General features: G+C 41.0%; 2 protein-coding genes across 2 annotated transcripts in view; both read right to left on the minus strand.

Annotated features, from left to right (window-relative positions):
* LOC310775420 (NACHT, LRR and PYD domains-containing protein 3-like) overlaps positions 1 to 17198 on the minus strand; it is an 888839-nt gene that overhangs the window by 197812 nt on the left and 673829 nt on the right. The gene's annotated exons all lie outside the window — the stretch shown is intronic.
* LOC310774938 (NLR family CARD domain-containing protein 3-like) overlaps positions 1 to 17198 on the minus strand; it is a gene marked incomplete at its 5' end in the record, with an annotated part of 31798 nt that overhangs the window by 3110 nt on the left and 11490 nt on the right. Inside the window, 2 exons of the mRNA XM_083635028.1 lie at positions 15321 to 15367; positions 15549 to 15719. Coding sequence (XP_083491154.1) covers positions 15321 to 15367; positions 15549 to 15719 — 218 coding nt within the window. The remainder of the gene's footprint in view (positions 1 to 15320; positions 15368 to 15548; positions 15720 to 17198) is intronic.

Consider the following 17198-nt stretch of genomic DNA (forward strand, 5'->3'; position numbering starts at 1 on the left):
ATAACAACTGTATACTGTATACTACAACTTATATAACAACTGTATACTGTATACTACAACTTATATAACTACTGTATACTGTATACTACAACTTATATAACAACTGTATACTGTATACAACAACTTATATAACTACTGTATACTGTATACTACAACTTATATAACTACTGTATACTGTATACTACAACTTATGTAACAACTGTATACTACAACTTATATAACTACTGTATACTGTATACTACAACTTATATAACTACTGTATACTGTATACTACAACTTATATAACTACTGTATACTGTATACTACAACTTATATAACTACTGTATACTGTATACTACAACTTATATAACAACTGTATACTACAACTTATATAACTACTGTATACTGTATACTACAACTTATATAACAACTGTCTACTGTATACTACAACTTATATAACAACTGTATACTGTATACTACAACTTATATAACTACTGTATACTGTATACTACAACTTATATAACTACTGTATACTGTATACTACAACTTATATAACTACTGTATACTGTATACTACAACTTATATAACAACTGTATACTGTATACAACAACTTATATAACAACTGTATACTGTATACTACAACTTATATAACAACTGTATACTGTATACTACAACTTATATAACTACTGTATACTGTATACTACAACTTATATAACTACTGTATACTGTATACTACAACTTATATAACAACTGTATACTGTATACTACAACTTATATAACAACTGTATACTGTATACTACAACTTATATAACAACTGTATACTGTATACTACAACTTATATAACAACTGTATACTGTATACTACATCTTATATAACTACTGTATACTGTATACTACAACTTATATAACTACTGTATACTGTATACTACAACTTATATATAGGCGATTCTATGAGCCACGAAAGGCAGGTGCTGTGGGGGCGAACCTACCCCTACCCTCTCCTCTTGCTGGTGGAAGTGCGGATAACGGTGATAACGGTGTTAACTGTGATGCGGGTTGTCTCTTATAACTGTCGCGGCTTGTGCGTAGGTAACAGCGCAGGGGACAGAGCCCGCCGTGTCGTGGTGGATAAACTTCTTCAAAATTGTGACATTCTATGTCTACAGGAGACATTCCCCTCTAAACAGGATTTGGGGGAGTTAAACTCTGTCCATGATGACTTTCACGGCGCTGGGGAGTCAACCACAGATCTCTCTCAGTGCATTATCAGGGGGAGAATCCCTGGGGGTGTGGCCATCTTGTGGCATAAAAGGCTTGACTCAGTGATTAATGTTGTCCGACTAGAAACTGATTGGTGTATTGGTGTTCAGGTCAGGATGAATAATACAGAATTTATTATTCTGAATATCTACACACCGTATGAGTCTAGACACAATGATGATGAATATGTGAATAGGCTGGCATTTATTAACTCTTTTATTGCTGATAATTGCTGCACGACCATTTATGCTATGGGAGACATGAATGCTGATATTTCTGATAAAGCTTCCTCCTTTGCCAAGCATATGATCAGGATGTGTGAAGACAATAATCTGGTTCTATCTAGTCAGGTGCTTCTACCTGCGGATAGCTTCACCTACTATAGTGAAGCCCACAGAACAACCAGCTGGCTTGATCATCTGATATGTACTGCAGATGCTCATGCAACACTTGGGCCTATGAAAGTACTGTATGAGGCTACTACAACTGATCATTTCCCCATTGAGATCACACTTGACACTGGCAGTCTCCCTGAGATAATGAGGGAGGACAATAGTGCAAGTAAGGCTAAGATAGGCTGGTCTAAACTCTCCTCAGAGGATGTATTATTTTATTGTGGGAAATCAGATGCACTCTTGAGCAAAATACATTTACCTATGAATGCCATTCTCTGCTCCAATGTCAACTGTAATGACACCTCTCACTGTGATGACCTCTGTGAAATGTACAATTGTATTGTGTATGCCTTATTAGAGGCCAGCAGACCTCTACTCACTCACCTTGGTAAAGCTAAAAACACCAAGCCTGGGTGGAACAGATATGTAGCTGGCCCCCATGCAGAAGCTAAGGCGGCCCATAAGGCCTGGGTTATTGCTGGCAGACCTAGACAGGGGCCTGTTCTAGAGCATAAAAAGCTAACCAATGCTAGATACAAATATGCAGTGCGCTTTGTTGGCAAGCATGAGCAAGCCTTGAGAGCTGACTCTATGGCTGGAAAACTGCTTGACAGCAATGTCACTGGCTTCTGGAAAGAAGTTAAAAATATAAATAGGGGTAAAACAGCACTGCCATGTAACATTGAGGGTGTATCTGGTGGAGAAAATATAACTGAACTATGGAGGCAGCACTATGCTGCTCTGTTCAACTGTGTCAGAAGCGAGCCCTACTGTACAGGCAACATAGAGGAGGAAGTGGTACACATCAGCCCCTATGAGATTTCCCAAGCCATAAGGCAACTAGCGGATAACAAAGCATGTGGCAAGGATAACATTACTGCAGAGCACCTGAAGCTAGCCAGCCCTAGGGTTGCTGTGTTGCTGTCCATCTGTCTTACAGGGTTGGTAACACATGGCATCCTGCCAGATGCTATGCTGACAGTTGTCTTAGTACCTATCATTAAAGACAAGGCTGGGAAGGTAGGGAGTATGGATAACTATCGACCCATCGCCCTAGCCAGCATACTGTCTAAAGTGCTAGAAAGTGTAATAATAGACAGAGTTGGGGATCTTATCTGCACCACAGACAACCAATTCGGTTTTAGGAGCAAGCACAGTACTGATTTGTGTATTTATGCATTAAAAGAAGCAGTAGAAAAGTACAGAGGGCAGGGCTCAACAATGTTGGTAGGCTTTATTGATGCCTCTAAGGCGTTTGACAGAGTCAATCATCACAAGCTCTTCACCAAGCTGAAGCATAGGGGTGTTCCGGGTAGCATCATAGGTATCCTGGCATATTGGTACGACAGGCAGACTATGCAGGTCAAATGGGGGAGTATCTCATCCTCTCCCTTCAGAGTTGGCAATGGGGTAGGGCAGGGTGGGCTTCTATCCCCAGGCCTATTCAGCCTGTACATGGACGACCTGTCAAGGCAGTTGATAGGTTGTAGAACAGGGTGCATAATGGGTAACACCTAAATCAACCATTTCATGTACGCTGATGATCTGGCCATTATATCTCCCAGTAGTGCAGGGTTCCAACAGCTTCTCACCATATGCTCAGACTATGGGGTCAGGTTTGACATCAAGTATAATGCCAAAAAGAGTGTAATAATGATATGTAGGACCAAGGCGGATCAACATCTTAATTTCCCAGGTTTCTATTTGTCTGGTAAAACCCTGTCTGTGTGTACCAATGTAAAATATCTAGGCCACATCATCAATGATAAGATGGAGGATGATGCTGACATGCTTAGACAGAGAAGAATGCTATATGTCCAAGCCAATGTGTTAGTGAGAAAATTTCACTACTGTTCTGATGAAGTGAAGGTGAACCTGTTTAGAGCTTACTGCACCCCTATGTACACGGCCCCTCTCTGGGTGAGATATAAGAAAGAGAGCTTGCGCAAACTCAAGGTTGCATATAATGCATATATGTCTCAGAATCCTGCTCAAGAAGCCCAGGGGTAGTAGTGCCAGCAAGCTTTTTTGTGACTTAGGGATAAACACCTTCCAGGCCACCCTGAGAAGACTAATGTATAAGTTCATATGTAGACTGCAGGGGTCCCAGAATGATCTCATTATACAGTTGACCAACCCAAGGTGTAGTTCTGTGAGATACCAATCCTATATGTGGACACACTGGTATTTGTGCCTTCTATAGAATGTGTATAAAGCACTTTTAAATGGCATTTTAATGGCATTTACTGTTCTTATTTTTAGATGCCTTTTATTGAATTTGCATTAGCACTTTTTTAATATGTGATATATCGCCTCTTATAATGTTTTTGTTGTTGTTGTTGTGGTGTGTGTTTTTATGTCTATTTACTACATGTGACTGTATGTCTATTTGGACGGTGGAGTCTGCAATAAAGTTTTGATTGATTGATTGATAACTACTGTATACTGAATACTATAACTTATATAACAACTGTATACTACAACTTATATAACTACTGTATACTGAATACTACAACTTATGTAACAACTGTATACTACAACTTATATAACTACTGTATACTACAACTTATATAACAACTGTATACTACAACTTATATAACAACTGTATACTGTATACTACAACTTATATAACTACTGTATACTGTATACTACAACTTATATAACTACTGTATACTGTATACTACAACTTATATAACTACTGTATACTGTATACTACAACTTATATAACTACTGTATACTGTATACTACAACTTATATAACTACTGTATACTGTATACTACAACTTATATAACTACTGTATACTACAACTTATATAACTACTGTATACTACAACTTATATAACTACTGTATACTACAACTTATATAACTACAGTATACTGTATACTACAACTTATATAACTACTGTATACTACAACTTATATAACTACTGTATACTACAACTTATATAACAACTGTATACTGTATACTACAACTTATATAACTACTGTATACTGTATACTACAACTTATATAACAACTGTATACTGTATACTACAACTTATATAACTACTGTATACTGTATACTACAACTTATATAACTACTGTATACTGTATACTACAACTTGTGTAACAACTGTATACTACAACTTATATAACTACTGTATACTGTATACTACAACTTCTATAACTACTGTATACTGTATACTACAACTTATATAACGACTGTATACTGTATACTACAACTTATATAACTACTGTATACTGTATACTACAACTTATATAACAACTGTATACTGAATACTATAACTTATATAACTACTGTATACTGAATACTATAACTTTTATAACAACTGTATACTGTATACTACAACTTATATAACTACTGTATACTGTATACTACAACTTATATAACAACTGTATACTGAATACTATAACTTATATAACTACTGTATACTGTATACTACAACTTATATAACGACTGTATACTGTATACTACAACTTATATAACTACTGTATACTGTATACTACAACTTATATAACTACTGTATACTGTATACTACAACTTATATAACAACTGTATACTGAATACTATAACTTATATAACTACTGTATACTGTATACTACAACTTATATAACAACTGTATACTGAATACTATAACTTATATAACTACTGTATACTGAATACTACAACTTATATAACAACTGTATACTGTATACTACAACTTATATAACTACTGTATACTGAATACTATAACTTTTATAACAACTGTATACTACAACTTATATAACTACTGTATACTGAATACTACAACTTATATAACAACTGTATACTACAACTTATATAACTACTGTATACTACAACTTATATAACAACTGTATACTACAACTTATATAACAACTGTATACTGTATACTACAACTTATATAACTACTGTATACTGTATACTACAACTTATATAACTACTGTATACTGTATACTACAACTTATATAACTACTGTATACTGTATACTACAACTTATATAACTACTGTATACTGTATACTACAACTAATATAACTACTGTATACTACAACTTATATAACTACTGTATACTCTATACTACAACTTATATAACTACTGTATACTACAACTTATATAACTACTGTATACTGTATGCTACAACTTATATAACTACTGTATACTACAACTTATATAACTACTGTATACTGTATACTACAACTTATATAACTACTGTATACTACAACTTATATAACTACTGTATACTGTATACTACAACTTATATAACTACTGTATACTGTATACTACAACTTATATAACTACTGTATACTAGAACTTATATAACTACTGTATACTGTATGCTACAACTTATATAACTACTGTATACTGTATGCTACAACTTATATAACTACTGTATACTACAACTTATATAACTACTGTATACTGTATACTACAACTTATATAACTACTGTATACTACAACTTATATAACTACTGTATACTGTATACTACAACTTATATAACTACTACTGTATACTGTATACTACAACTTATATAACTACTGTATACTGTATACTACAACTTATATAACTACTGTAGACTGTATACTACAACTTATATAACTACTGTAGACTGTATACTACAACTTATATAACTACTGTATACTGTATACTACAACTTATATAACTACTGTAGACTGTATACTACAACTTATATAACTACTGTATACTGTATACTACAACTTATATAACTACTTTATACTGTATATTACAACTTATATAACTACTGTATACTGTATACTACAACTTATATAACTACTGTATACTGTATACTACAACTTATATAACTACTGTATACTGTATACTACAACTTATATAACTACTGTTTACTGTATACTACAACTTATATAACTACTGTAGACTGTATACTACAACTTATATAACTACTGTATACTGTATACTACAACTTATATAACTACTGTATACTGTATACTACAACTTATATAACTACTGTATACTGTATACTACAACTTATATAACTACTGTATACTGTATACTACAACTTATATAACAACTGTATACTGTATACTACAACTTATATAACAACACTCTACTGCATGCTCAGGGTTGGCGACCTTTGTCGGCGGACGTGTCCTGGGTGCGGGTGTTGGTGGCATTGGCACTGGAACAGGGGGTTCCATAGTTTGGGTCGTTCAGCTTCCGTGCTGACCGGGCCCTGCTCTTGGGAGGTGCGTGGCACAGGTGAACTGTTGAGCCGGGGTGCGGGCACCGGTGGAGCGTTGAGCCGGGGTGCGGGCACCGGTGAAGTGGGTGGCGCCCTCCGGGGTGCTGACCCTGAAGCCGGTACGCAAGCCTGCCTCTGGTCTTGGGAGGCAAGAGGCACAGGTGGGGGAGACATTGGGAAACCGCCATGGGGAAACCATCATGCCCTCCTTAAGGTCCGCAAAGTGGTGACCCAACATGGGGACCAGAGGCCGGACATATACGCCATAATGGACGACGGCTCAGAGTGCACCGTGCTCCTACACTCAGCAGCACAGCAGCTGGGCCTTACAGGCCAGCCAGAGGACATGCCTTTGCGGATGGTGAGGCAGGAGCCCCAGATGCTTCACAGGGCAGCCGTCTCCCTCATCGTCTCGCCGGCAAGTTGCCCAGAGCAGACCTATCGCACCAAGAGAGCCTTTACGGAACCAAACCTTGGTGAAACGGGACTGGGATGACCCAGTCCTACCCAAGACACTGCTGCAGGCCTGGAAAGAGTGGGAGGACGAGCTACCGCAACTGCAGGATATCTCCCTACCGCGATGCTACACTAGCCCTGACCTGGACTCCCCCATCGGCAGACGGGAGGTCCATGTGTTCTGCGACGCATCTGAGCAAGCATATGCTTCAGTGGCGTATCTCAGGACTGAGGGTCCCGGCGAGAAGGTGGAGAAAGCCTTCATCATGGCAAGGTCTAGAGTTGCTCCAAAGAAACAACAGTCTATCCCACGTCTAGAGCTGTGTGCCGCCTTGACAGGAGCGCAAGTAGCCAAGGTACCCAAGACGGAGTTGACACTCCCCATCCAGCGGACTGTATTATGGACCGACTCAACCACCGTCCTCATCTGGCTGCAGCCATCATGCCGCTACAAGGTGTCCGTGGGCACTAGAGTGACGGAGATCCAGGAGCCCACGGCGGGCAACGACTGGCGCTATGTGGATACCGCCCAGGATCCGGCGGACGACATTACGCGGGGAAAGCCCCTTCCCGCACTCACCACCAGCCGTTGGAGTGGCGGACCCCCCTTCCTTCTTCTCAGCCCAGATCGCTGGCCAGAGACACCCCAACTCCACACAACCTCGGATCATAGCGAGGAGTTGAGGAAGCCAACCTACTGTGGCCTCACGTTGCCCCCCCCATGCCGGAGGAGTTTACGGCCTTCGGTGCCTTTATCAAGGAGACCACGCCGGCCTTCCATGGGGCGGCCAACGAGGCACTAACGGCCGAAGAATATAGTAAGGCCGAGGCTTCCCTCCAACGAGTGCAGCACAACTGCTTCCTCGCTGACCTCACGCAGCTGAGTTTCCTCAAATGGAAACTCAAGCCACCAGAGGCCCCTCACTTCAGCAGTTGCTGGGAGCGAGAGATTTGCTCAGTGAAGCAGGCCTTGGGGCACCACTGGTTGCGGAGGAGGTGCTCAGGACATCCCTCATTGAGGTGTCAGGATGATCATAGACCCCCAGCTCCTGCGCACACTTTGGCCGATGGGGACAGTCGCCAAACTTTCCCCTGGACTGGACAACAAAGTGTAGGCCCGTACCTACACCCGGCCGGTGGCCAAGCTTATTCAGCTCCCATCACTAACCAACCGAGCCCTGCCTACACCTGGTGGGACTGGAGGGCCATTTCTGGAAGAATACAGATTCCCCACAGGAATCTGAGGGCGGCTGTAGAAAATGCTCCGTAATGGCCCACCATCAGGCCTGTTCTTGGGGCAATTGACGCCCACGAACCAAGGAGCCCACGACGCAATGATGACATCATCGGTGACCGGTGACCGGTTCACCTTGTGAGGTCACCGGTGATGTCAGAGTTTCCCCTGTGAGGTCATCAGCGATGTCAGACGGTCTAGGCTGTCTCCAGACTGTGTGATGGCAGACGTGACTTTGTGAGGTCATCAATGATGTCATACCTCCCAGGACGTTGTGACATGACCAATGATGTCATACCTCGAATGTGGGAGTTATAAAGGTGTTGTTCTGTCATGTTTAGTTAGGTCCTGTTCCCTTTCTGCAATCTTTAAGCTCTGTATGTTGCTTCTGCCTTACTTTCTGCCTGTGATACTTCATTAGCTTGAAAGACATCTCTGTGGTTCTAATCGATCACTGCCCGTGAGCCCTTACCTAAGATCCAGCAAACTTCACACAAACTCCCTAACAATCAGTCATGTCACGATTTCTTGAGTGTAAACAAAAAGCAATCAATGATAACATTTCAGTGATGACAACACAATGATGTCATAGGCACTGATGATGTCACAATGCCATCAGTGATGTCAGTTGAACAATGTAGTTTCTGGTTGATGATGTGCCCCTAATGCTGCCGTCCAGACACCTGGGACGTCGGTGTTTCCCAGTGGAAAGGTCACACCCCCCCACCTTCAAAGCACAAAGGCAAAACGCAACCAAGAAACATGGCGGACCGCAACACTTTTTTTTGTTTGGCAAATAGCAAGACAGCTTTACAACGAGCAGAGCACCCTCCTTGCATATTTAAACGAAAATCAGGGGCAGCAATGACACATAAGGTAACAGACTCTATTATACATTTAATTTAGGCACTTACTACTTTGAACTACATACTCCATGGTTGCGGTCATTGTTGTGTGACGTCAGACAACTGATTCCCAGCCTAGTGGAGGGTAGATTTTTTGCTCCCAGTTTTCAAGGCGGAGCTTAACCACTTTGAGTGCCATTCCAGCGCACTTTTCCTAATAGGAGGGCAGAAAATCCAAAGGTCCCAGTTGTCTGGAAGGCAGCATAAGCCCCTAAGCATAACATCACTCACTGATGACATCACAATGATGTCACAATATCTATGACATACAGGCTTGACAAAATTAGGGAGCAGTGATGTCATCAGTGATGTCACATATTAACAGTGTTGGGCAAGTTACTTTCAAAATGTAATATACTACATATTAATAGTTACTTTCATTTGAAAGTAATAAGTTACTTTACAATATTACTCTCTGTGTAGAGTAACTTGTTACTTATTACACTACTTTTGCATTACTTTCACCAAAACAACAGCAGTAGCAGAATGACATCGCCACACCGGAACCATCCCGAAAAATAATGTAAACCGCCTTGAAGTCAGTGTAAACAATCCAAAATTCTAAATGTTATCCTTTTCCTTTGTTATTGACATCTATAGTGGTTATTTGCATAAAAACACACAGTTTGATTAGGAAATGATTGTATCTTTTTTAAATATGTGCTTTGATTAAAAAAAAAAAAAAAAAAAAAAAAAATTGTAACTTGAGTTACTTGAGTTAATATTACTGAAATCCTATAAGTAATAAGTTATATTACTGAGTTACTGCTAAAAGTAATATATTACATGTAATATGTTACTTTTGTAATGAGTTACCCCCAACACTGCATATTAATGACATCAGTCTCTTTTTTTGTCAACTTTGCATCACTGATGACATCACTCACAGATGACAGCACAATGATGTCACAATATCCATGACATCATCAGTAGTCGCCTGAGCTACAGGAGACAGGTGACTACTCAGTAGGGAGCAGTGATGTCATCAGTGATGTCACATATTGATGACATCATCAGTCTCTATGACTTCATTAGCATAAGGTATATGACATCATCATATACATTGTGACATCATCAGTGGTGACATCCATAGATATATATAAAGGCTAGATAGCTTACCCGCGCTGCCGCCAATGGAGAGCGACGTTGTCGCATTGCGGCCATCTTGCTACAGGGAGCTCAGCTTTAAATATATCTGGGTTAAAAAAACGCTAACATTTTATTATTATTTTTGGCTCCAAATTACACCAAACTTAAACCGAAGCATCATCATCATGAGATGAATTCACGCACCTAGTTTCATGCAGTTTCATCCATTTTCCTAAGAGTTATGAGCATCTGTTGTTGGGTTAGTATGGCAACATCAGATTATCATAACTCCTAGGAAAATGGATGAAACTGCATGAAACTTTGTGCCTGAATCCCTCTCATGGCATAGATGCTTCGGTTTAATTTTGGTGTAATTTGGAGCCCATCAAAAAAATAGTGTTTTTAGTTTTTTTAGTTTTTTTTGGCCGTATCTCGGGAACGGAATATGCTTGTAATAAACCAAACCGTTTGTAAATCCGTCAAGATTTCAGCGAGTTATGAGTATTTTTGTCTGTGCAGGTCACTCACCCTCCAACAGCTACCATAGAACGTACCAGAAAGCATACTGTAGCAAGATGGCGGCCGTTCAACGACGCTGGTGACTCCGCCTTAAGCCATCTAGCCTTTATATATATCTATGGTGACATCCACCTACAGTTTGAGATGTCCCTGCTTGGGAAGCCATTGCTCGCTGATGTCACTCAGTATTGTGACACTACTGATGATGTCATCAATATGTCACATCACTGATGACAACACTGCTCCCTAATAGAGTACCGCAGGAATGACGTATTTTTGAATGGGTTTTTGGCGCGATGCTTCAAATAAGGTCTGTGGTTAACGCAAGCTTATTCAAACATGTGTTCAGCGAGATAATCTTCACACATGAGGACCACTTTCATGAGTTTTGAAGCGTAAAAAGCTCATGCTAAGCTATTCCAGAACTACTACACACAGTGTCGCATAGGCCTCCACGTCACGTCACCACAGCCAAATTCAACCTTTAGGGCCCTATCTTCGTACGGCGCTATCGTTTGCGCTGCAGTTTGCGCGCCTCTTATTGCTATCTTCCCTGCGTCTTAAGCTATCGTCTGCCTCCACCATCCAGTTTAGATCTAAGCGCAGACACAGGTGTAGGCGTGGCCCAGGTGTGTCCATGGGCCTCGAGCCTATCATCTGTCTCACGCAAGTGTCATTTAGCGCTGTGGGAAGATACCGTCTGTATGTTCAGAGCGCAAAGAGGTTTGGTCGTTGCCCGTTCCAAAATAGGCATTCCAGCACAATGTGTTCTAACGCCAGCAAATAGCTGCTCTTAGCGCAAACAACCCCACTACGCCAGCCGTACACCTGAGCGCACACAGTATTCTCCGTGCAGTGCAGGAAATCCTTGCTTGGATACATACGCACCGCATGGATGTCTCTCTCTCTCTCCAACACTCTTCCCTCCTCAGAATGCCACATTTATTTTTCAACTATAGCCTACATTGCAGAAAAAACACATCTTGATTTAAAAATGAGAATTCGTTTGTCTGGTTTTATTAGGCTACATAATTCCCGACCATACAGGTCTGTGGTGTAACATTAGATTACTTTAGGTAGGAGAGGGTAGGAGAAGATAAAAAGCAAATGTTGATCTTTTCCAACCATTATACGTTTAATAGCACCGCAATAGCCCTCTCCACTTCCCCCGTCGGGGGCAGAGAGAGAGAGACACAGGGCATACTGCCTCACCTCGTAATAGCCAGTAACCTATTAGCCTAGCTACTGCAAAAGTTAACTGTTGAAAATTCGATGTCTGGTTTTGTCATGAGTAGCCTACAGCTGGAGTCCCTCTCGCCATCAAGCAGACAGTGACGGAAGCATGTGTCTTTATGTGTGCCAAGGGGAAAATGACGGACTAAATTGGTGGGATTCGATGTATATACTGTATATTAATAGAAAGGAATAGAAAATAGCTGATTAATAAAATGTGTGCTGGTGGAACGAAATTAGACTTAGAAATTCAAATAGAGCAGCATCACTCATTGCGGCTCTCAGTACGCTGCGTAATTACGCATGCAGTATAGCGCCGCAGCGGAGATGCACGAGAAGAGAGCCCGAAAAGGGATAAGCATACGTGCATACAGACGTTTGGGCAGCAGCCCTTTTTCAGCGTGTGAAATGGCAATAATACACAGGTGATTCATGAGCACGTTATTTGATTTCTATGCATGACAGCCTCACATCTCTCTCTCTCTCTGCCTCTCTCCCTCTCCTCATCTAGGCTATCTTTTTTCTCTCCCTCTTTCTCTCTCTCACTCTAGTCCCTCTCAGTGAGGAGGAAGCTGCGGACGTGACACTGTGGTTTTATGGGCATGACCACACATAAACACGCCTATACAGAGATGTGCGCCGAGATGACGTGAAGCGCAGCGGGCCGACACGCCCACAATTAGGGCTTTGCGCGCCGCTATTCCAGCGCAAAATGGGCGCTAACGCAAAATTACCGCCGTTGGGAAGATAGGGCCCTTAGTGTTAGTGTTGTTACTGTGAGCTGACCGAGAGCAGTGTGTGGGACCATTGAGATATATAAATATGAAAAATAATTTTATATGTTGATGTGTGCGACGGGGAACATGCACCCAATTAGTTAGCAATCACTTAGACACACAGACACACACAAATAAAATAAATACGTTTATTAAAAATAACTATAAACCAACTGGCAACTATTCAACAAAACTGCAAATTAAAATCTGCACAACATTGTCCTCTAAATTATCTCCCGACACAATTAATTGTAGCCCCGGATTAAATGTGGGCATACGTTAAGTATATTGACCTGTCACTTTATAGTTTGGTAACACTGTCAAACACGTCGACACGTGGTGTGACAAACTAACTTAGTATTGCTCATCTTTAACTGCTTCTGATTGGACCGTCTAGACTGAGGTACATGACGTTTCTCTAGAATGCTATTGGCTAATGGGGCGGCTGGGCGGGACTGTGTTGGGGTCTCTCTCCTCTGAGAGAGCCTGGTGACGCGAGGTCAGGTTTTGACAGTATGGTGACAGGAGTTTGTGTGTGTCAGTGTGTGCGCTGCTGTGCACTGATATAGCGCGTGTGTTTTACTAATAAATCTAGTTTAAAGGAGCGAGTGGGCAATAGCTGACTGAATGGCTAGGCAGGCGAGGGAAAGATAATTTCCGTGCTCGCCCTTTGGCGTGATGACGTATAATATCCCCGTCGACAGTGTAGTCTCAATTATCCGTTTGCTAGCTAGCCGCCCTTTTAACGGCACGTCAAATTTAAAAGAACCCGGAAGTGTTAGCTTCCACGTTTTCCGGACTCATTCCTGCGGTACTCTATGTCGCTAGGAGGCTTATGACATCACAGTCGACATCATTAGGGAACAGTGATGTCATCAGTGATGTCACATATTGATGACATCATCAGTCTCTATGACTTCATAGACTTCATCCAGCTACAGTTTGAGATGTAACCCTAAACCTGCTTGGAAAGCCATTGCTCACTAATGATGTCACTCTATTGCAGGGCTTAAAATGCGCGGGATTGTGAGAATCTCGCATATTTTTTGTCAATTCCCGCAGATTTGTAATTTATAATGCGGGAGAAGTCGCGCAATTGTTTGCGCACCGATGTTATGTTAGGCCGACGCGACGGAGAACTGGTCGGACACATTTGACGAACTGTTTTGCTGAACGTTGCTCCAGGCATGTAGCCTCCCCATTCGGCAAGCAGCAAATCGCTTCTTGTGACCAAATATCCCCGCATTCAAAGAACTTCATACTCCCAGAGCTGGCGTAAGTAATCCATATAAAAAACCGCGAAATGAAACGTCCAGGTTTTGTGTTGGTCGGTGGCTCCATACAGTGGCTAACGGGGGAGAACGTTAAATTGCAGGGTAAGTCAGTTCCTCTATAAACCAATATCTGTGTCCTTTCACCTTGATTGAAAAATGCTTCCACCTGATTAAAGAAAACGTGTAATATTTTATGTAATACATAAAAACATCAGTCAACATCACATAATGTCTTTTCTTTAATCAGGTGGGAACATTTTCAATAAAGTGGAACGACACAGATAATGGTTTATAGTGGGACAGACTTCCCATGCTAGCCCATTCACTTCAATAGAACTCTCCCCAATGCAACAGCTTTGCAAGTAACATGACAGTAAGAAAGGCAGATGTAACCAAATCTAACTGACATCACTATTGTGAACACAAAACAAAGAACACTTCTGATATAATATGATATGAGTGTTTAGTAGTGTATCACTCAATACAAAAAATAAAGGCTTTGATAGAACCGAAAGCATATGACTGCTTAGTCCAGTGGTTCTCAAATGGGGGTCCAGGGACCCCTAGGGGTCCTTGAGGGGTTTTCAGGGGGTCCCAGCCAAAAGGGGGGTAATTTATTTTAGCTATAATTCAATTCATAAGTAACAGAAGGACTATTTTGGTCATGGGTTTTATACACTTTCTGTAATAAAACATCTAAAAGCATCAATCTTATTAAGGGGGACCATGGGACAGAATCCTATCAAATGGGGGTCTGTGGTCTAATTTTTGTCAGTTTAGGGGTCCTTCGTGTGTGTAGTCTGCAGATAAAACACAATGACAAAAGCCATAATAACTTAGACTCAGGTGTGCATAAACTACAGGCGAACTTCCTTTTTTAAATACAACTAGAACGACCGCAAAGATGTGGTGTAGATGGATTTTCTATCTTAGTAGTTGAATGTGTTTCTTTGTTTTCATGAATCAAACTAAATACACACTTACATTTCCTCAGGCCTGGTTTCAGCCTCTGCTCTCCACCATGATCCAGCCTGGAGGAATAAACAAAGTCAGACCAGCAGATTATCTTTGATGGACATTTAATATCCTTCAATATGAAGGGGCTCCACTCATGTCCTCCATTAAACATTAAACATTATTCCTCATCTTCTCAATGTGACAGAGAAAATGTGTGTGACTCTCAGCCTTCTAGCAGACGTTGGCTCTCCATACCTGAGGGAGTCCAGTCTCCAGTGTGGATCCTCCAGTCCAGCAGTGAGCAGTTCTCCTGAGGCTCCTGGATGATTGTAGCTCAGGTCCAGCTCTCTCAGATGGGAGGGGTTGGAGCTCAGAGCTGAGGCCAGAGAAGCACAGCCTTCCTCTGTGAGCAGACAGCCTGACAGCCTGCGCGCGCACGCACGCACACACACACACACACACACACACACACACACACACACACACACACACACACACACAGCAAATCATTTTCTTCAGTGATAGTTTGTAGTGTTGGGTGGTAAAACTTGATAATTATCTGTAAAATTTGTCCTTTTTTTCTAAATAAAGGAGAAGTCGGGGGGGAGGGGCACAATAAAATGGGAAGCTCGGACCCTCCACGTGGGTCTGGGGGCATGCTCCCCCGGAAGTTTTTTTTTCTTCTTTCCTCCTTTTTTTCAATCAATCAATTTAATTGGTGCACTTTGAGAGCAAAATTAAGAGGCTAGATATTTTGAAGAACTACACACATACTCAATACATGCCTTTTGTAATCCCCGTTTTTATAACCCTTCAAGATCTTCTTACCTTCATGTATTAATATTTAGCGTTTACCTTTTAAGATGAAAGACAGTCAATTAATCAAATGTTTAACATAAAGAACATTTCTTTATTCTCCTCCATCTCTCCCTTCAATCCCATCTCTCTAATAGACCCCAGGAATGAGTCTGGTCATGATGTTTGGTCGCACTGATGGAATAATTCCTATAGGCTAATAGGCTATCAATAAAAAAATGATAATACAATTTAAAAAGGCTGCTGAACTGAATCGACACGGTACGTGCGGGCATAGATTTCATTTATAAAAAATAGCCTATTTTGTGGTATTTTGTGGTATTTGCAGTACGGTAGTCGCATATCTCCATATTTCATACAAGGACTATGCTGGAAATAATATGAAGTTCAATCACATCATACAGGCCAAAAGCAACACAGTTGCAGCTGCAAAATGCAGGAGTAGCCTAGATATGAATAATCTGTCTGCAGGCGATCCCATATTAAATTGCTTAGATAGTAGTAGGCTATTCTGACATGTATGACCATGTCCAACCCAACGTCAGCCTCAGCTCCATTGCACACACAGCTTTGGAGACGTTTATGTAACCTTTTTACCCCGGTTTAGTGATATTTCTCCACTCACGTTCAGCTGCAATCGATCGACGGGGTCAAACAACATATCTAGGCTACTTGAGAGCACAAAAATGAATATATAAAAACATATTCCAAAGTGGTAAGTAGGGCTTAATTTAAATGTAGCCTGCAACAAGTGCAAGGCTTCAGTCCTCAATTAATTCAACAGGAGCCATGTTTTCTTTTTCTTTTTCATTTGAATGCAATGTATTTTTCATATGGGGACCATATGAATGGCATTGGTGACTCAATTCAGATGTTTTGCTCTCAAGTGGCACATATCTGATATGTGTCATGACAGTGTGAGCAGCAAAAAAGCACATGGATCAGGATATTGTCAGGTCCCATTCAGGCCTCAGTCACATGTGGAAATAAATCAGATATGAATCAGACATGGCCCAATACGACGTGACTGGAATCTAAGCGGACATATCAGATATTTCCTCTCATTGCGAGTCGCACCTGATTGAAAAT

This window comes from Poromitra crassiceps (assembly GCF_964638095.1).
Source record: "Poromitra crassiceps genome assembly, chromosome: 4".
In the NCBI taxonomy this organism is placed as follows: Eukaryota; Metazoa; Chordata; class Actinopteri; order Beryciformes; family Melamphaidae; genus Poromitra; species Poromitra crassiceps.